The sequence below is a fragment of the Tenrec ecaudatus genome, chromosome 5, assembly GCF_050624435.1.
Source record: "Tenrec ecaudatus isolate mTenEca1 chromosome 5, mTenEca1.hap1, whole genome shotgun sequence".
Lineage (NCBI taxonomy): Eukaryota > Metazoa > Chordata > Mammalia > Afrosoricida > Tenrecidae > Tenrec > Tenrec ecaudatus.
The window spans coordinates 147,212,106-147,233,099 of record NC_134534.1 but is presented as its reverse complement, the minus strand read 5'-3'; the positions used below and the strand labels follow the sequence as shown (position 1 = coordinate 147,233,099).

General features: G+C 35.9%; 1 protein-coding gene across 9 annotated transcripts in view; it reads right to left on the bottom strand.

The window, feature by feature from the left end:
- Window positions 1-20,994, bottom strand: part of TASOR (transcription activation suppressor) — a 72,240-nt gene that overhangs the window by 46,405 nt on the left and 4,841 nt on the right. For all 9 annotated transcript variants that reach the window (XM_075550012.1, XM_075550020.1, XM_075550014.1 and 6 more), the window contains exons 2-7: window positions 17,621-17,766; window positions 15,778-15,870; window positions 14,344-14,416; window positions 11,630-11,721; window positions 7,980-8,141; window positions 1,458-1,582 (exon numbers count right to left, since the gene is read on the bottom strand). In XM_075550012.1, the coding sequence (XP_075406127.1) occupies window positions 1,458-1,582; window positions 7,980-8,141; window positions 11,630-11,721; window positions 14,344-14,416; window positions 15,778-15,870; window positions 17,621-17,766 (691 nt within the window). The remainder of the gene's footprint in view (window positions 1-1,457; window positions 1,583-7,979; window positions 8,142-11,629; window positions 11,722-14,343; window positions 14,417-15,777; window positions 15,871-17,620; window positions 17,767-20,994) is intronic.

Below are 20,994 nucleotides of genomic sequence, written 5' to 3'. Positions count from 1 at the left end.
TTACATTATTTTAGTGGTGAGGTTCAAGAAAAACAGCCTACTTAAGTATATTTATTCATACACTCAGTAAATGTTTACTAAGCTCTTATATACCACGCACAGTGCTAGATAACAGGAGTAAATCAAATGAAGAGAACAAAGTACTTGCCTTTCTGGAGCTTACAATCTAATAAGACATAACCATCAAAAAGTAAATATAAAGCTCACCAGACCATGAGGCTATATATGCTATGGGGAAAGAAAAAAAAAAGAGCTATAAGGGGAAAGAGGCTTTAAAAAAAGATTGGGGAAACTGTCATTGATACGGGTGAGCTTAATGAAGACCTGAAGGAAGTGTGGGTGTGAATTATGTAGAAAGCTGGGGACGGTGAGTGGAAGAGCAAATACAGAGGCCCTGAGATAGACCACCTCTGGACACATTCAAGGTCGAGCAATAATATACAATCAATACATGTTTTAAATGACACTTATGGAATCAAAGAAAAGAAAAATAACCAGAGTTCTTATTCCTGAAGCTATAGTCTTCATGGTTTTAAGAGTCAGGTAAAGTCTCATGGTTATAAGTGCCAAGCATCTTTCAAAGTTCACTTTAGAAAATGACCATTAAAAAAATGACCCAAAAATGCTAATGAAAGGAATCACAACAAATATAATCATGGAAAAAGGAAAATCAGTCTTTATATTATGTTAACTGGCACTTGTAGCTGTGGACGGTTTCCAACGCTATTGATTGACATGGAAAAAGTTCTGTATTTCCAACAACTTAAATAGAAGATGTCATCTAGAAAATGGGTAAGGCTAACTTTAAATGTACATAAAGTGGGATTTTAAAGTACAGCGGTATTCCTAATTACGAGATATGTGATGATAAATACGTATAGGTAAGGAAATGAAATGTAAGAAATTTAACCTGCATTCTATGTATCTAAATTCACATATCCAATTTGGTCAAGTATTTTCTGGAATCACCACAGGGAAAAAAGGAACGGGGACTGCTCCGTCACTTTCAGTTTACAGCTCTAAGAAATCTAGCAATGATCCACAATACTGGCAGAAAATTAAGATCACCTAGAAGCTTTTAAAAACTACTGGTGTCTAGGCTCCCATCCACATCTGTAATTAAGGTGGAGCCTAGGCATCTTTTAAAAGCGCCTCCTTTTCAGCAAACCTAACTCACAAAATTTCACTTCTGAAAATTCTACTCAACTACACAAAACCTTGATACCAAGAAAGAAACTAACCAAATAAAGTGTAAGAAATGTTTGTATTCTCATGCTATCAAAGTGTTTTTTCTCCACATTGACCTTTGAAAAATTATTACTGAGCATTCAAATATTAAATGCAATCGATCAATGCAGATTTTTACATTTTTTCATTTAAATAAGTATTCCTCAGCAGGGCACAATATATACCGCAAAACCAATCTGGATGATGTCTAGAACTTAAATAAATCTTACCGTGATGAAGACATAAACTTAGGAGTTTGAATATCATCTTTGTAATTAAAAGACACAACTGCATATGGACATACATGTCTTGGTCTTCGTCTTAGCTCATCAAAGCCATACTCATAAAAATAATACTAAAAAGCAAGAAAAGGCAAAATTAACTTCCTTAAGACGAAGAAGTGGGGAGGGGCGGGGAAAAAAAAAAGACAAAGAAGTGAAGACCATATGGTCAGCCCCACTATGAGACACGACATCCCTCAATGACCCATAGCCCTACAGAGGACAACACTAGAGACACCGTGTGGGAATGGCACCCCATCTGATCCCACCACACAGGCAAAACACTAAGGGCGTGCGCAAAAACAAGGGGAACAGATCAACGAAGTCCAAAGGAATGCCAAAAATAGACTTTGGGGCGAGGGCTTGGCACCCCATCAGACTCGACTGGAAAATACCCCTAAAGGCCAACAAACAGTCCTTGAACTAACTACAGGTTTTTCTTTTTTGTTAGTGTACTTTTTTGGTCATTTGCTTTTTTTTGGTGGATGATGTCTTGTTTTCTTTTGTTGCTTTGTTTTGCTCTGTCTTGCTTTTGTGCATGTTATTATCTCTGCAAGTCTATCTAACTAAGATAGACTGGATGAACAACCTGGAGAAAACAACAGGACCAACAGTTCCAGGGGGACATGGGAGAAGGTGAGGAGGGGGGAAAGGAAGTGGTGTTAACAAACCCAGAGACAAGGGAACAACAAGTCATCCAAATTGGTGATGGTGAGGGTGTAAGCAGCCTGGTAGGGAATGATCAAGGGTAATGTAACAGAGAAATTACTGAAACCCAAATGAAGGCTGAGCATGACAGTGGAACAAAAGGAAAGTAAAAGGAAATAGAGGAAAGAGCTAGAAGGCAAAGGGCATTTATAGAGGTCTAAATACAGGCATGTACGTAAGTAAATACATTTGTATATGAGGATGAGGAAATAGATCTATGTGCATATATGTATAGGTTTAGTATTAAGGTAGCAGATGGACATTGGGCCTCCACTCAAGTACTCCATCAATACAAGAATACTTTGTTCTATTAAACTGGCATTCCATGATGCTCACCTTTCCCACACAATCAGTGAAGACAAAGCAGGTGCATAAGCAAATGTGGTGAAGCAAGCTGGTGGTTCCCGGCCATCATAAGATATAGCATCTAGGGTCTGAAAGGCTTGATGGTAAACAAGCAGCCATCTAGTTCAGAAGCAACAAAGCCCACATGGAAGAAGCACATCAGACTGTGTGATCATGAGGTGTCAAAGGGATCAGGTATCAGACATCAAAGAACAAAAAAAAACCAAATCATTGTGAGTGAGGGGGAGTGTAGATTGGGGACCCAAGACCCATCTGTATGCAACTGGACATCTCCTTACAGAAGGGTCGCAGGGAGGAGACGAGTCAGTCAGGGTGCAATGTAGCAATGATGAAACATACAACTTTCCTCTACTTCCTAAATGCTTCCTCCCCATTCCACTATCATGATCCCAATTCTACTTTACAAGTCTGGCTAGACCAAAGGATGTACACTGGTACAGATAGGAACTGGAAACACAGGGAATCCAGGACACATGATCCCTTCGGGACCAGTGCTGAGAGTGGCAATACCAGGAGGGTGGAGGGACGGTGAAGTGGAAAGGGGGAACCGATTACAAGGATTTACATATAACCTCCTCCCTGGGGAATAGACAACAGAAAGGTGAGTGGAGACATCGGACAGTGTAAGATATTACAAAATAATAATTTATAAATTATCAAGGGTACATGAGGGAGGGGGAGGCAGGGAGGGAGGGGAAAAATGAGGAATTGATACCATGGACTCATGAAGAAGACAAATGTTTTGAGGATAATGGCAACATATGTACAAATGTGCTTGACACAATGGATGTATGTATGGATTGTGATAAGAGTTGTACGAGCCCCCAATGATTTTTTAATTCGGCTGATTTGGCTGGCTAGGCAAGTGTCACCTTCCAACCTCCACATGCGTCCCTCCTGAAGCTGCGTGCTCAGTTGAAGAGGACAACCTTCCCCAATAGAAGACCGTCATTTGGTCAAGGTTATACAAGTAGTTGCGCTCCCCTGCTAGAACCTCCAAACAAGTCTCAAAAAAAAAAAAGACCACGAAGTACAGAATGGGAATATTAACCTTATTTGCCTTTGAGTATTGAAACTTGAAATGTCTTTGACAGAAAATGTCTGTAAGTACTGCTTGTCAATTTTAACTAAAATAATTTGTACTGTACATACACACACTTTGGAATGGAAAATATTTATATAATATATTCAGATTCCAAGGTTAAAAATACTGCCATCAAATCAATTCTAACAGCAATCCTACAGAAGAGTAGATGAGCCTTTTAGGGTTTCCAAGACTGTAAATCTTTTTTTTTTTTTAATGAATCATTTTATGGGGCCTCTTACAGCTTTTCTAACAATCCATACATCTAATTGTATCAAACACATTTGTACCTATGTTGCAATCATCATTTTCAAACATTTTCTTTCTACTTGAGCCCTTGGTATCAGCTCATTTGTTCTTTTTTGGATTAATCTTTATAGAAGCAGACTGACACATCTTTCTCCTTCGAAGTAACTAGTGGGTTCAAATGACTGACATTTTGATTAGCAAACAAGCGCTTAACCAGTGAACCATAAAACCTCCTTTAAGTCCACAGATATTCCAAACATTTACTCTTGGGTTGGCCCTGCTGACCAACAAGTTTCCTCATCAATATGTTTTATGTGGAGCTTAAAACCTCATTTCAGCCCACTCCATGCAAAAAGTATTTCAAAGAAACTAAGGACATAATCTTAACCAAGCCTAAGTACCCTTTAAGTCATTATTTCAAAAGGAAACACACATTCTGACTCCCAGCTGCAGAAAAAGCAATGAAGGGAGGTAGAATAGAGTAGAAAAATAATTAAGGAAGGAAATCAGTTCCTTTCTTAATATCTAATTCATTCTCCATTTCATTTATTCACCACAATTAATAAATTAAGATTTTGTGACATACGAGGTAGCTCTGAGTTTAAGCTACAAAGGAACTAGTCATCTTCATTTAAAGAGAGTGCCTGAGTTTATAAGCAAATCAACACTGTCAGTCAAATTTCATTCCCCTAGGAAACTGATGTTTCCAATGTGTGGTTGCTCTAACATGATCAGAAAATTTGGAGAGATCATCAAACTAGTTTACAAGTCCTATTAAAAGAACCAATAATTACCGAATATACTCAAGTATAAGCCGAGTTTTTCAGCATATATTTTATGCTGAAAAAGTTTTCTGTGGTAAAATTAGATGAGTATATTTGGCCTCATATCTACCAATACTCATTCACTGCCATCAAACTGATGATGACTCATATTGACCCTATCAGACAGGGTAAGACTACCCCCTGTGAGTTTCTGAGACTGTAATTGTTTATGGGAGCATAAAACCTCATCTTTCTCCTAAGGAGCTGCTGGTGGTTTTAACTGCAGACCATAGCCCAACTCGTAACCACTATGCTACCAGGGCTCCTATCTACCAATACTACTACCTAAAAGATAATCAAAAAAATGAGTCAGTCCCAGGTAACATTGGTGAATATGTTTGGCTAAAAGTCTTCACTAACAGGTCTTCATCACTGAGACTGTTCAAAAAGAAAAGGGCATAGTAAATAAAGAACAGGGTGGTATGTTCTGTTGTGCATATTTCTGCCACAATTAGAAAAAAATTACATTAATAACTACAAGGAAGAAGAAAATGTTCTAGAATTGAAATATGATGACCATTGTACAACTCATCTCGATATGACTGAATTATTGTATTGTATAACGTGGATAAAGTCAAAAATGAAACTTTTTTTAAAAAAGAACAGGGCGGTTGCTGATAGTGGTGTGATTTTCCAGGAAGGTTAGCATAACATCCCTGGAGTACAAGAGAATTTTTAAAAGTTTGTGGGAAAAAAATCCATTATCATTGTCATTCCTTTTTCTATTAACTTTATCAAGCTCTCTCATAGTCATTACTTTTCACAAGCAACCCATTTTAGATGTAAACGTTTTTTATAGCATCCTGCCTCCCCTGAAGAATGCACTTCTGAGGACAACACTGAAGCTACAGCTTGTGGAGAGGTGCAAGTCTGATTAGAGCACACAGGAGAAACGAAGAGGGAGGGAGAGTGAGAACACATCCTGGCCCACCAAGCCCAAAGGACGATATTCCTGCTCAGAGCAGCCAAAGCACAGAGAGTACCATAGGGCCAGCCCCACCACGAGAAAGGACATCCCTCACTGAACCTTCACGCTACGGGGAACAACACTGGAAACACACTTCTGGAATTGTGCCCATCACACTGGGGCAAAACACCAAGGGCATGCAACAGAGCAGCAAGGGGAGCAAAGCAATGAAATCTCTGGGGAAGACCAAAAAAATAGACTTTGGAGACCAAGTGAGGCACCCCATCAGACTTAACTGGGAAACACTCCTAAAGGCCAAAAAAACAGACCTGGAACTATTGATAGGCTTTTTTTCCCCCTAGCTTTCTTTTTGTTATTATTTTGTTGGTTTTGTCTTCCTTTGGTGTTTTGTTTGGCCTTGCCTGGTTTTTGCACTTATTAATGTTTCTGCATTTCTATCTAGATACGACAGGCGGGATAAACAATTCAGAGACAAAAATGGAATTGACGGTTCCCAGGGGATACCAGAAGGGGACGGGGGAGAAAGGAAGGGGGTTGGCAACAACCCAGGGACAAGGGTACGAGTGAACTAAAATCAATGGAGAGAAGGGCATAGGATGTCTACTGGGGCTTAATCAAGGGCAATGTAACAGTGAGGAATTACTAAACGCAAATAAAGGCCACACATGATGGTGGGACAAGACGAAAGTAAAAGAAAATTGAGGAAAGAACCAGGAGGCACAGGACATTTAGAGGTCTAAATACAGGCATATACACATGTAAATACATTTATAGATAATGAGAGGAGTACAGATCTATGTACTTAAATCTATATGCTAAGAATTAAGGTTGCAGATTAGCATTGGGACCCCACTCAAGTACTCCCTCAACACAAGAACACTTTGTTCTAATAATCCGGTATTCTGTGATGGTCACCTTCCCGATGATCGCTGAGGACAAAATATTTTGGGTGCATAGCGAATGTGCTGAAGAAAGGTGATGGTGCCCAGCTATCAAAACATACAGCATCTGGGGTCTTAACGCCCTGAAGATAAACAAGCAGTCATCTAGCTGAGAAGCAACAAACAAAGCCCACATGAAGAAGCACACGAGCCTGTGTGATTATGAGGTGTTGATGGGACCAGGTATCAGGCATCTTAGACCCAGAACAAAATCAGATCCAATGTGAAGGGGGGGGGGGAACAGAGTGGAGACCCAAAGCCCATCTGTAGACAATTGGACATCCCCTCACAGAAAGATCACAAGGAAGAGATGACCAAGGCAGGGTGCAGAACACCACCAATGAAACGCACAACTCTCCTGTAGTTCCTTAGTGTTTCCTTCCCCCCACTACCATGACCTCAGTTCTACCTTACACATCGGATTAGACCAGAGCATTCACACTGCTTCAGATAAGAGCCCGCAACACAGGGAATCCAGGATAGGTAAAGCCCCAGGGTCAACAATGAGTAGATACCAGGAGGATGGGGAAAGGTGGGGAAAGAAAGGGGGAATCGATTACAAGGATCAACATATAGCCCCCTCCCAGGGGGCCGAAGAACAGAAAAGTGGATGAGGGGTGGCATAGGGCGATATAATATATGAAAATAATAATCTATAAACTTATCAAGGGTTCATGAGGGGAAGGGCGGGCAGGGAAGGGAGTGGGAAAATGAGGAGCTGATATCAAGGGCTCAAGTACAAAGAAAATGCTTTGAAAATGATGATGGCAGTATGTGTACAAATGTGTTTGACACAATGGATCATTGTGTGGATTATGATGAGATGTAAGCACTCCCAAAAGTATTTATTTAAAAAAATAGCACTGCTTGAGATTCAAACCTCAAATTAAAACCTGACTAAAACTCACCAAAGGTTACATTTTAGGTTTGCCTTATATGCAAATATGTTTAATTTACTGTATACCAATCACAACTGAAAATTTTTAAAAATTAATTTTAAATTAGTATCTTAGAAACCCATTAATACAACCAGGAAATATCTATCAAAACAAACCAAAAAAAAGATATTTCAAAGGGCTTCAACTTTACACTTTAAGAATGAGTCAGGGATCTTTATAGGCCAGAAGTAAAGGGTTCAAATGAAATAGGGTGTGTTGAAGCAGAAATCATCAAATTATAGACTGACAACTATAGGCAGGGAAAGTCTGTACACCTGAAAAACTGTTAAGTTTCTGATACTGGGAACATTGAATAAATAGTAGACAGAGACAGTGCCGTATAGAAACCAGTCTATGCTGGTATAGTGAGAGAAAGAACAGGGACATTTTACAGAATTTGGTACGAAGCATTAAAATGGATCTAGAAACATACCTGAGTAAGCTCATAGGCTCTGTATGCCAAAAGTGATGTTATCCTATTGGCATTCTTCGATATGTGACATTCATGCTTTGGCGTTGGATCTAGAGTATTTTTATTTAACATAGATTCCAAACTTTTTACTCCCATGGGATCATATATGCTCTTTATTTTACCCTAAAATAGAGAAAACCTGTTAAGTTCCCACTCAAACCTTAATATTTAGTGTACAACATTAACAAGTATAGAATACTCCTTAGAATATAAATCCTCCAATACTTGGTAAATAAAGAAATCCAATACTTTTTAACCAATACTGAAGCAGTAATCAAAAACTAATCACTAAAAAACTTGATCTTAATAACAAAAAACACACAAAATTCTACCCACACTTTTCATTAAATTAAGTATATTATCAAACATATTTCTAGCTCTCCTTCATACTTTTCTTATGAAGAGTAAAAAATACTTTTAAGATTGTTATTAAATACTGTTAGTTTAGAGCATAGATGAGAAATAAACCATTCTCAAAAGTATCTTAATAATGAAAAAACTAGTCGCAAACTTTACCTGAAAATGAAAAGAGCCCACATAAGCAAGGCACCAATGAATGAGAACAAAGTAAGAAGCTTCACACTTCCATGTCTCAGAACTCACTATATAGCAAGCAAATCTCAACAGTCTGGTACTGATACAACAACAGATACCTGAACCATGAACAGAATTAAGAACTCTGCAGTAAATCTACCATCCAAGGACACCTATGAGGAGCCTCGGTGGTGTAGTGGGCTGTTAACTGCAAAGTCAGCAGCTGGATGCATCAGCTGCTCCTCAGGAGAAAGACGGGGCTTTTGACTCCCACAAAGAATTAGTCACAGGTTCCACCCTGTCCTATAAGGATGAGTGGGCACCACCTCGGTGGCAGTGAGTTTTTAATAACGACAGCTAATCTTTAACAAAGGACCGAATTCCATTAAACAGGCAAGAGGGAGTCTCTTTAAGAAATGGTACTGGCAAAAATGGATCGCCACTTAAAAGTAAATAAATAAATAAAATAGAAAAACTGGATTAGCCACTTACAGAGAAATGAAACAGAATCCATATCTCACAGCTTATATAAAAACTAACAAGCTGGATCAAAGACCTAAATATAAAGCCTAAAACTGTAAGAACCGAAGAAAAACTACAGCAAAATTTAAACCCAATTCAGTGCCAAGTTAATTCCAACTCATAGCACCCTTATACAGTTACCAGGATCATAAATCTCTAAAAAAGAATTAGCCTCACCTTTCTCCCACAGTGACTGCTGAGTTTGAACCATTGACCTTATGGTTAGCAGTCCACTGCCTAACATTACAGAGGGTCCTTATCAGCAAATTGCAGGGCCCTAATTTATGGACTAAATAGTCTTTTCTCTTTAAAAAAAAAAGTTCACCAAAAGATAAATCAAATGACTAGAACATTTAAAAAATTAAACACTTAAGTTCATTAAAAAAATTATTTCTCTAAAGAGTAAAAGGAGAATGTAGAGTCAAGTAATGGTGGAGTGGGGGTTGGGCAGACATATAACAAAGGATGAATCTACAATTTACAGGAAATATTAGCACCTCAATAAAAAGAAACAATCCAATTTAAAAAATGGGGAAAGAACATGAACAAACACCTCACTAAAAAGGCATTAAGGCAGCCAATAAATAAAGAGCTGCTTGTAATTAGTGTCTTTTAGAGAGATGCAAAGAGACATCATCATCTCACCTCAACAATAATAGCAATGATAAAAAAAACAGAAAAGAACAAATGCTGGTCTAAGGACATTGGACCTCTTATACACTGCTGGAGGGATTGTAAAAAGGTACAAACACTGTGGAAATGTTACATACAGCTAGGTCCAGGTTAGAAATATGATTCACTGCCATCAGGTCAATTCTCACTAACAGAGACCCAATAGGGCAGAGTAGACTACCTTTTTGGGTTTCTGGGGCTGTAAATCATTACAGTAACAGAAAGCCTTAACTTTTTCCTTTGGAGCAGCTGGTGGTTTGAAACTGCTGACCTTCCAGTTAACATCCTTAGAAGATAAACACTGATACAAGTAGATATATACACATCCACGTTCATTGTAGTACAATTCACAATTTCAAAAGGATGGAAACAAACAACCTAAATATTTACCGACATGTACCGACATGGTACATATAAACAATGGAATACTACACAATGTTATCCAATAATAATGAATCTAGGAAACCTCTTACAACATCATTGAACCTGAAAGATATGCTGGGTGAAATAAATCTACCACAAAATGACAAATATTATGAGACCACTATTAAGAAAAGTCAAGAAAAGGTTTATTCAAAAGGGGGGGAGGGAACATTCTTTGTTAATTACCAGGGATAGGAGGGAGGGAGAATCACTAACTGTTTAGTTAGCATGTATTAAACTATGTGACGGGAAAGGCAAAATACATTTAAAGTGGGAGGTCATCACAATATGACCAAGGCAGAGACACTGGCAAAGAAGCAAGAGCAAAATTTAATGATCCATACTATTAGATATATACAATCTTATGCTAAACACTTCTACCAATAAGTCAGGAGTGAATACATTGTCAGTTATGACTGAATAGGTGTGGGCTGGTGAATAGGAGTACACCCATGAGCATACACAGGGACTTCAAAGTTTGTTGAAAATTCCCACTATCTTTACATTACATTTTTTGCATGAACTTTTTGAAGCAACCTTGTAGTTTGACAGAGGCCATTTCTACATATGTATTTACAAAAGCTACAAATATATTTATGTATGTAATACAGAATACAGGAGGGAGCCAAAGTTATGAAAACTTTTTAACCATAACCTAACACCTTGAGAGAGGGACAAAGTCACTGGACTTGAGAGCTGAGGTCAATTGGCCTCACATAATCTATAACAACAATGGTCTTCAGCCTACTTTTGCAAGCAGGAAACTAAGGTTTCTCAGAGAAGGAACTTAGAAACTTAGAGCAGCCATCTAAGATCTAACTACTGGTCTCTTCCTGTCCAAGGTACAGAAGAGTGATCCAAGTATAGACTTAATTAGTCCAAAGGATAATGGACTACATGAACTACAGCCTCTACTACTAGCCAAAGGCCAGAAGTGGCTAATACCCAGCCATAATTACCAACTACTCTAATCAGGAATGATCAAATTAGGTCAGGGACAGAGGGAGAGTAAAATGTAAAACAAAATTCAAAACTATAAAAAAATCCACTTAAGAGACTAGTAGAACCTGAGGACAATGGCTATTAGACACTCTTCAAACCTGGAACTGAATCTATTCCTAGTTAAGTCAAATAATAGACAGGCCTACAAAGTCAACATTAAGAACTGTGAGGAGCAGCATTTGCTCAAAAATTAATTTAAGAAAGCAGAAAAGGGCAGAAATGATGAGTGAATGGAAGATACAAGAGGATTGTTATATTGAGGGGATTGCACATAATGCCAGGAAGCAAAACACATATAAATAGCTGAATGTGGAACACTAAAAAAATTTTTTAATTATTTTTATATAGCAACCACAAGTATGTATTTTTAAATTTCAAACCTTGAAAAACATTTGGCAAATGAAAATCCCTAACAAATGATCAAATGTTGTCTTTGAGACATGAAGAGTTTTAGTTACCTTCATTATTTTGAAAATAACAACATCACCCATTGCCCCGGCTTCCAAAGGATTTGCTTGTAATAAATCAGCATATCTAGAAAGATAGACACCTAGATAAACAGAAAGAAAATAATTAAAATTAATACTAGGTAGGTAGAATACAAATACAAAATATTTTAAATGATAAAGATAAAAGATATGACAACTTCCTTTATGGGTAGTAAAATTAGCAATGGCAGTTATAGGTAATTAAAATAGCAAATTTCAGGATAGTCCAAATAACAAAGATAGACCAATACAAAAACTAGGAGAAAATCTAATGAAATTTCTCTAAGTCACTATGATCAAGATATTTTAAAAAGTAATCACTGATCAATCTGAAGTATACAAAATCTAAAAACTAGAGATAAAACTGAATTTATACTATGCTGTTGTTAGGTGCTGTACCCTATGTACAACAGAACAAAACAGTGCCCACGCAGTTCCATCCTTTTTTTGTTTGAGCCCATTGTTGCAACCACTTTGTTAATCCATCTTCTGGAAGGTCGTCTTCTTTTATAGTCCCTTTACTTTACTTACCAAGCATGATATCCTTTTCCAGGGACTGCTTTCTGTTGGTCTAACATGTCCAAAGTAATGGGACAAAATCTCGCCATCCTTGTTTCTCAGGAGCATTCTGGTTGGACTTCTTCAAAGACCTTTATTTGTTCTTTTGGTAGTCCATGATACTTCAATATTCTTCTCCAGCACCGTAATTCAAATGGATTAATTCTCCAGTCTTCCTTATTCAACTTTCATGTTTATGCGACGTGATTGAAAATACTACGGCACCTTAGTCCTCAGTGACATGTTTGATTTCAATATTCTGAAGAGGTCTTGTGCGGGGCCAACAATGAGCAGAGATATCAGGAGGATTAGGGGAGGATGAGGGAAGAACTGGAGAATTGATCACAAGAATCAACTTATAGCCCCCTACCAGGGGGACGAACAATGGAAAAGTAGGTAAGGGTGATGGATGATGATGTAAAATATGAAAATAATCATCTATTAACTTATCAAGGATTCGTTATAGGGAGGGCAGGTGGGGGAGGGGAGGGGCAATGGGGAGCTAATATCAGGGGCTCAAGTGGGAAGAGAATGCTTTAAAAATGATGGCGGCAGCATATGTGCTAACGTGCTTGACACTGGATGAATGTATGAATTGTAATGAGATGTAAGAGCCCCCAATAAAAGTATTTTTTTAAAGGGTCTTGTACAGATGATTTACTTAATGAACTGTGTCATTTGTCCTCTTGATTGTTGGGTTTTGTGAGCAGATTGTGGATAAAGGAAGATGAAATCCTTGACTTCAAGCTTTTCTGGTTTTCATGTTTCCTATTGGTCCAGTGGTGGATATGCATTGAGTGGTAATGCATACTAAGGCTACAATCCTTTATCTTCATCAGCAAGTGATTCAGGTCCTCCTCATTTTCCATAAATAAGATTGTGTCATCTGCATATTGCAGGTTGTTAATGTCTTCCTCCAATCCCAATACTGCATTGTGTTCTTCATATAATCCAGCTTCTCTATTTGCTCAGCATACAGACTGAGTAAAGTAGGGTGAAGGATATAATCCCAACACATCTTTCTTGATTTTAAGCCATGCAGTATTCCTTTTGTTCAATTTCACAACTTCCTCATGATCACAGGTTCCCCATGAATACAATTAAGTGCTCCAAAATCCCCATTCAGAAGGTTATCCTTAGTTTATAATGATCCCCACAGCCAAATGCCTTGGCCTAGTCAATGAAACACAAATAAACAACTTTCTGGTATTTCTCTGCTTTCAGCCCAAAACCAACTGAACATCAGCAATGATATCCCTTTGTTCCATGTCCTCCTCGAATTTGGACTGAAATTCTAGCAGCTCTCTTTCAATATACTGGTAAACTGCTGTTGGATGATGTTCAGCAAAATTTTATTTGCATCTGATTATCAATGATATTCTTTTATAATTTGCACATTCTGTTGGGTCAGTTTTGAAATGGGTACAAATATGGATCAGCTGGCCAAGTAGCAGTATTTCAAATTTCTTGGCACAGCCAAATTGAGTGCTTCTAATGCTTCATCAGCTTGTGCAAACTTTTCAATTAGTATTCCATTAACTCTTGAAGCTTTGTTTTTGGCTAATGCCTTCAATGCAGCTCACACTTCTTCCTTCAGTACTACTGGTTCTTGATCACAAGTTACCTCTTGAAATGCTTCAATGTCAACTAGTTCTTTTTGGTACAATGACTATTCTTTCCATCTTCTTTTGATGCTTCTTGCATTGGTTCAGTATTTGCCCACAGAATTCTTCAATATTGAAACTCAAGGCTTGGATTTTTTCTTCAGTTCTTTGGGTTTAAGATATACCAAGCATGTTCTTCCTTTTTGGTTTTCTAATTCTAGGTTTTATAATATTTTACTTGGTATTCTCTCTCGAGCTGCCCTTTAAATTTTTCTGTTCAGCTCTTAGGCTTATTTTTTTCATTTGACTTTCTACTCTATGTTTTAGAGCTATTTTCAGAGTCTCTTCTGACATCCATCCACTTTGATCTTTACTTTCTTTCTAGTCTTTATAACCTTTCTCTTTTGTCTTTAAAAGCTGTGAAACTAGTCTTTTTCTGGAAATATGCCAAAAATTATGTGAATTTAATTACAGAGCTCAGTAAATGACAATTTTTAATAGTCAAAAAATTTTAATAATTACCCATGGAAGGACTGCCAAGAATTGTTATTTTGGATTGTCCCACCTGCAATCCTTTTTCACATATGCTCTGAACCTATAAATAAAGGAAACACTCATCTTACTATTGTAATAACATCAAAATATTGCAAAGGTCTGACTGATCTGAAAGGGAACACAATAAAAGTTCCTGGCTATAGTGGGAGAAAAAGTGAGAAAAAACAAAAGAATTAAAAATGTTTTAAAAGTTTACTGCTCTGTTAGATACTGGTAGAAGCTTGGTCATTCTTCAGGATTAGAACTAAATTCATCCACCCGACTCAATTTACAGCCAAACAATAAACTGATTTACAGGGTGAAAAATAACACCAATGAAGTATATGCTCCTTAGAACAGTTAAGCTTAGGAAGGCAAAAGGGCAGTGTCTGCTGGGATAAACCCCAGAAGGCAGGAATGAATTGGAAAGGCGGATAAATGAAAACAGTTAAGCACAGAAAGTGGAAAAACTGCTATTATACGGTGGATACTACAATTAATGTCAAGAAACTTTTATGAAATGGAAAATCAATTTGCTCTTTACACTTTCACTCAAATCACCACACACACACACACACACACACACAAACAGAACAAAGAAATATCAGTCTTTTCCAAATTAAAAGAACTCTGGAATTTAAAAAAAGATAACCCTATGGAGATTACCCTACTCTGACATACCTGGGATTACAGGTCAGGTTCAACCTGGCAGCAACATTAAAGTCTCTGGTAAAGTTTTGAGATAATTTCTTTTAATGCCTTTACAGAGATGATAAACTGACCAGAATATTAAACAAACATTCATATTTGAGGGGAAATTTGCAGAAATAATCTATAAACTTTTAAAGTAAAATCTATGCTTATAAACTAGTTATGTTCTGAACTATGGAAATTTCATATAAAATGGAATTTTTAAAAGATCACGGAAAAAGCCTAGTTTTTAATTCTATCTTTCTATACACCACTTAAAGCCTCCTTATACATGTGCCAGTTTATGTGAATGTGGACCAATTAAAATCCCATTTTGACATTTATTTATTAGTATTAATTCATTGAAATCTAACAGAAATATTGGTTTGAAATTGACTTATGCTCCCCAATGAAACCATAGTATCTATGTTTGTTTGACAGATTCTGGGAAGGGCAGGGGTAAAGTAAAAAAATGGTTCCAAGCACAAGTATTAAGCAATATAAAAAACAGTATTTTAATTAAAAAAATCATCAAGCACATTCAAGAAAAAGTAAATAAAGGAAAAGAGTACATTTGAAAAATAAATGACAATATAAAAAAACTGCCCCACAAATAATTTCTTCCATTTATACATATAGAACATGATCATTTATAATTGTCAATTATATTACTAATTATAAAATTAACTTATAATAGAAATGCCCATGAATTATTTTTATGAGCTCACTCACCTGATGTCGATCAACCATCAGAAATGCATAGGATTCTGAAAGTTCCTTATCTAAGCGCCCATCAAACTTTAATTCTCTTCGCTTTTCTGTAAACTAAATGAAATTAAATCTGTTAACTACTTATTGACTCCATTTTCAAATTATGAATTTTGATCCTAAGAACTTCTAAACCTATCAAAGTAAAACAAAAAAACTGTATTTTCCTTATAATTTCAGTCCTTTAAATTTTATATGTATAGTCAAACATCTAGTGTTTATCAATTTCAACTAAATTTCTAATAAAACTTTATACATTCCAATTCTCTCATAGGTACATTATTTTAGTTGTCTGTTTTCCATATTCCTTAGAATAAGCAGTTTAATAAATTTTGTTGAATGGCCAAGTTCTATATAGCTAACAAGGGCAAGAGAAGATGTTTATTTTCTTTATAACTCCATTCTCAATGCCAGGCACGCACATAGATGGGTACCATATATATATTTCTAAGATAAAAGAATGACTTAGTTCAAGTTAGAAACCACTCCCTAAAACTGCTGGCTTTTACTTCCGGTACAAGCAAATAAATTTATGAGGATGGCCCAAAAAAAGCTTATGAAAAAAACAGAATTAAGGTAAATCTAGAAACAGTAACTGGACTAATAGTGTCCTAGGGGTAACTGGATTAATGGTTTCCTAGGGATATGGTAGGGAGGTTGAAGCAAAATGGTAAGCTGAGTACAAGAAAAAAGAAAATGCTCAAAAATTGATTGTGCTAATAACTGTACAAGTTTTCTTAATATGATTAAATTATCGAATTCTATGATGTTAATTGTATTGCATTACAGTTGAAAATGGAATTAAAATGGGATGAAGGTGTCTTTTCATGAACTTTTTAAAGTCCCCTTACATGTTCAAAATGTAGACCTTAACAACTTTGGGTAGTTTTCAGGCCATTGCTGATCTTCAATAATAATTAATGAATCTTTACATTTTCATATAAAAAGTTAATGATCCCTATGATACCATGCAACACCTCAAACTACCAAGGCTCTCATTTCCTCTGAAAGCCAGTAATCCTCTTCCCCTTTAAAAATCTTTACAAAGTTAGTATCATATTAATCAACTTCTAAAGGCAGAAAATATTTAATTTTCCTTTAGAAGTAAAAATTAAGTATTTCTAAACTTCTCACTTATACTTCAGAATTACACATGCCAGTTTTCCTTTATCAAAGAACTATTTCCTACTCAAAGAATATTCTAACTTGTACATAAAACACAAATTCATGGTCAAGGTTTACTTTTTGTTCCTACTTGTTCATTACGAATTCCTACTAATTAAAAGAAGGCAATCCAGACACCATGCATTCAGCAATCACGGGAAAAGGAGATGTCAATATAATAAATCCTGAGAAAAATACACGCTTGGTTTCATTATTTTCCAATTCAGACATAATATACTATTAGAGATTTCATTGAATTAACGTAAGCTCAAGAAAAAACTAGTAACTTCTTATGAAAGGGCAGAAGTACTCCTATAAATTTACAAATGAATTTTATACAATGAGCTCCCCTACACTTAAAATTCATTTTTAGGAAAAGAAGTTTTTTTTGTTTTTTTTTTAGGAAAAGAAGTTTTATCACAAAGAGGCTTGGCATAAAAAAGTTCATAAAAAATGGAATCAAAAGATAATCAAGCTCTTCCACAAGCTTTTTGAAGCCCCCTTCATATTTACACATCACTAAGTTTCTATCTTAAATATAGTTCTTTATCAATGTTTAGTGGGTAAAAAAAGATTTCACTTGACTGATTTTAAATTGCAATTAAATGTTATGACCTTAAAAAAAACTGATTTTAAAGCATACCTCCTTTTCCAAGAGTTCATTATGTATCAAGCAAGCACGTTTGTAGTTAAAATTTGTTACGGAGGTTGGTTCAAGGTAAGATGAGTAGAGAATGTTTAAAACATCTTCAAATTCTCGGGAACTTGGAGTTAATGGCTGGAAAAGTGCTAAAAATAAAAATAATAAAGAATGACTTAGTAAGATCACTGCACTTAAATTCATATTGTTTTGTGGGTACAATAACTTAAATAAAGTGAAAAAGAGGCAATGGCTATCTCACTTTGTGATATTCCAAAGTGCTATTAACTGAAGATATAAAAATCCAAAAGAAGTTTCCTCCTTCAACAATGATTTTGCATTATATACAAACAAGAAGGTTGCAAACTTAGGGATGCTACATTAAGCAGCTTAATTATTGGGGCTTTCTTTAAGAATCTGCATATACTCAACTTATTGCAACTACTTTATGCTATACTACATAATTATTGTCCAGAACAGCAAATTCAATACTTATAAATGAAAGCTTCACAAAACTAAGACACTTGTGTCTATGAAATGATTCCATTTTAGTGCTAAGGTTTGAATAAATATGCTGTATCGTAATGGCTTTTAATGGTCAATCTAAAGCCTTTTTTATGACAATGGGAAAATGTGAGACTTGGAAATCAAACCTAAACACAAATACCAAATCTAGCATTTTTGGCTTTGATGAGGCTTTTTTGCAAATCACTAAACATAAATTCCTATCTCTAAGCTGTCACATGGAGAATTCCGGTTGTCCTAATTACTATATACCATTATATGCTACTCTATGGGACAAAAATGGGGGGGAAAAAAACCTCTAAGCTCAGTAGCTGTAGTATAGCAAGATTTTATTTTATTCTTCAACCATGTTTTTTGTCTGATCTTCACAGAAATATAGTCGTATCTTTCTCCTGCAGAGCAGCTGATGAGCAAACTATCACCCACCCCCTTGATTAGCAACCAAATGCCACCAGGGCTCCTTCCAACCATGCTACACCACATTTAATTTTTTAAGATATTCAGTTAATGGGATTACTGGTAAACTATGCTAATTTCCACTTTATGAATACTTTTACTAGTAAACTTACAGATTCACTTTCTAAAATTTCCTACATTTGATTTTCAGTATAGACAGAACTAGTCAGAAACTGAAACACCAAACTGCTGATTACAACACATGACAATTCCATGTGTGTTTAGAACAGTGTACTACACGTTTTGTGGTTTTAATTTTTCTAAAGTAGATCGCCAGGCTTTCTTTTAAACCACTTCTAGTTGGATTTAAGTTGCCAATCTCTTGTTAGCAGTCTACACAACCATTTATAGAACTCAGAAATGCATTATAACTCTTCACCTAACCTGTTATACTTTATTACATAATTTCTGTCAAGACACTATTAAGGGTTAATGAATGTCAGTCATAGCTTTAAATTTTCTAGGTTCCACTTGTACTCTTAAAGGCAGCTGATAGTAGATACCTACTAAACTGAACAGAACCAAGACTACTCAATACAAAATAACTTACAATCAAATTTATAGGAAATAATCTACTAATTGTAAACTCCATGAGGGCAGGTTATCTACAATGTTTGTCTTGTCTTTAACATACTGATAGAACTGTGATTACTGAACTCAAGATTAAATGATTGAGTGAAGAAAATGAAAAATATTTTAAGACTTTTATACTGATAACCGAGTATACAACTAGCAACATTTTTCAATTTGTATGTCACATTCTCTAATTCAGTAATATAAAACAAAATGAAAGCTCAGAAAGCACAGTAAGAGAAATGCATTCTCTCAATTCAAATATTTTATTAAAGAGTTCAAACTAAAACCAAGTAGATTCTGACTGATAAACCTTATGCAGCAGGGTTTCCAAGATTGTAAATTTTTATAAAGCCAAATAGCCTCATTTTTCTCCTGCAGAATACCTGGTAGGTTTGAACCACCAACTTTGTGGTTAGCTATCCAATACTTATCTGAGAATCCAGCATAAGTTAATAAATGAGGCAGCTGGTAATCAGTCAGTATCCTGAACTATAAAGAAGTTACATGGCTATGCACATATAAAACACAAAACTCATTGCCACCAAGCTGATTCTGAGTTACGTAGTGACCCTACATAGGCTTTCTGGGACTGTATAATCTTTTTTGTTTTCTTGGTATATTCTTCAAGAGAACAGTCTCTTTTCTTCCTGGAGTGGCTGGTAGTTTTAAGCTGTTCACGTTGGAGTCAGTAGCTCAACATTTAACCCTTATATAATTCATGTGATAGCTGGAATCAAATATTCTAAAGGCTGGACAAATTATTTGCTCATTTTATAGATTAGCAAATACAGAACCATTTAGTAATGAAAAATTAGCTATAAAAGAACAAAGAATCTGAATTCTAGATCTATACTTTCTACTTTAGTCTTCTCTTAGATCATTCCCCCCTCCCTCCCTTATTTTAACTGTCCTACAGTTGACAGGATCAAAATCAGTATTAACATTTGTTGTTGCTTACAGTTTAACATCAGTGTAAATAGTTACTTCACACATAAAAAAACATGCAATTTTGCTTAAAAGAATTCTTTAAAGAATTCTGTTAAGTATATCAGTTAATAAATTGATTTCTAATCATACAAGTTCTCCCTATTGACAAAATTGATTCTAGATGTATGAGATTAAAAAACAAATTCTGAAGGGTAGTTAAGACTTACAGATCAGGAGAGGCAACTAACAGTATCAATAAGAATTTGGGATAGAAACTACCTAAATGCTCATCAGATAAATGGAGAAAAGGAACTCCGGTACATACACACAATAGAATATGTATCACTAAAAAACAATGAAACCAAAAAGCACCTCAAGGACCTGGAAATTACACTGAAATTGGTCAATTACAAAAGGGCAAATATTATATGAGACCACTGTTATAAGGGGGGAGGGAAACTAAGGCAATAACTTTTATATCAAAGGGAACATACTTCAGAAATTACAGACTTAAGGGGAAGAGGTGAAACATGAGGGTTGATGGGTATTGAAAGAAGAGAAATCAAAGAGCGGGGCCGGCTTAAGGTAAGCTAGTGGGGTAGGGAGTTGATCATTTAGACTGTTGATCTAAAATGTTTTAAGTCTCCACCTAATTCACAATAAAAACGTGTTAAAATTGGTTCTTGAGTCCCTATACGATCAATAAGCATGTTTTATTACTAGTCATGTACAAAACTTAATTTAAGAACTAAATTTACATTTAAGCAACCGAACTTAAAATTTAAATCATCTAATAGCAGTTTTGTTCATTGGTCAAAAGACCATTTCCTCAATTAGTTTTATCAATTTATGTAGTGTTATTGAACATCTGTAAGGTGAAATTATGTGCACAT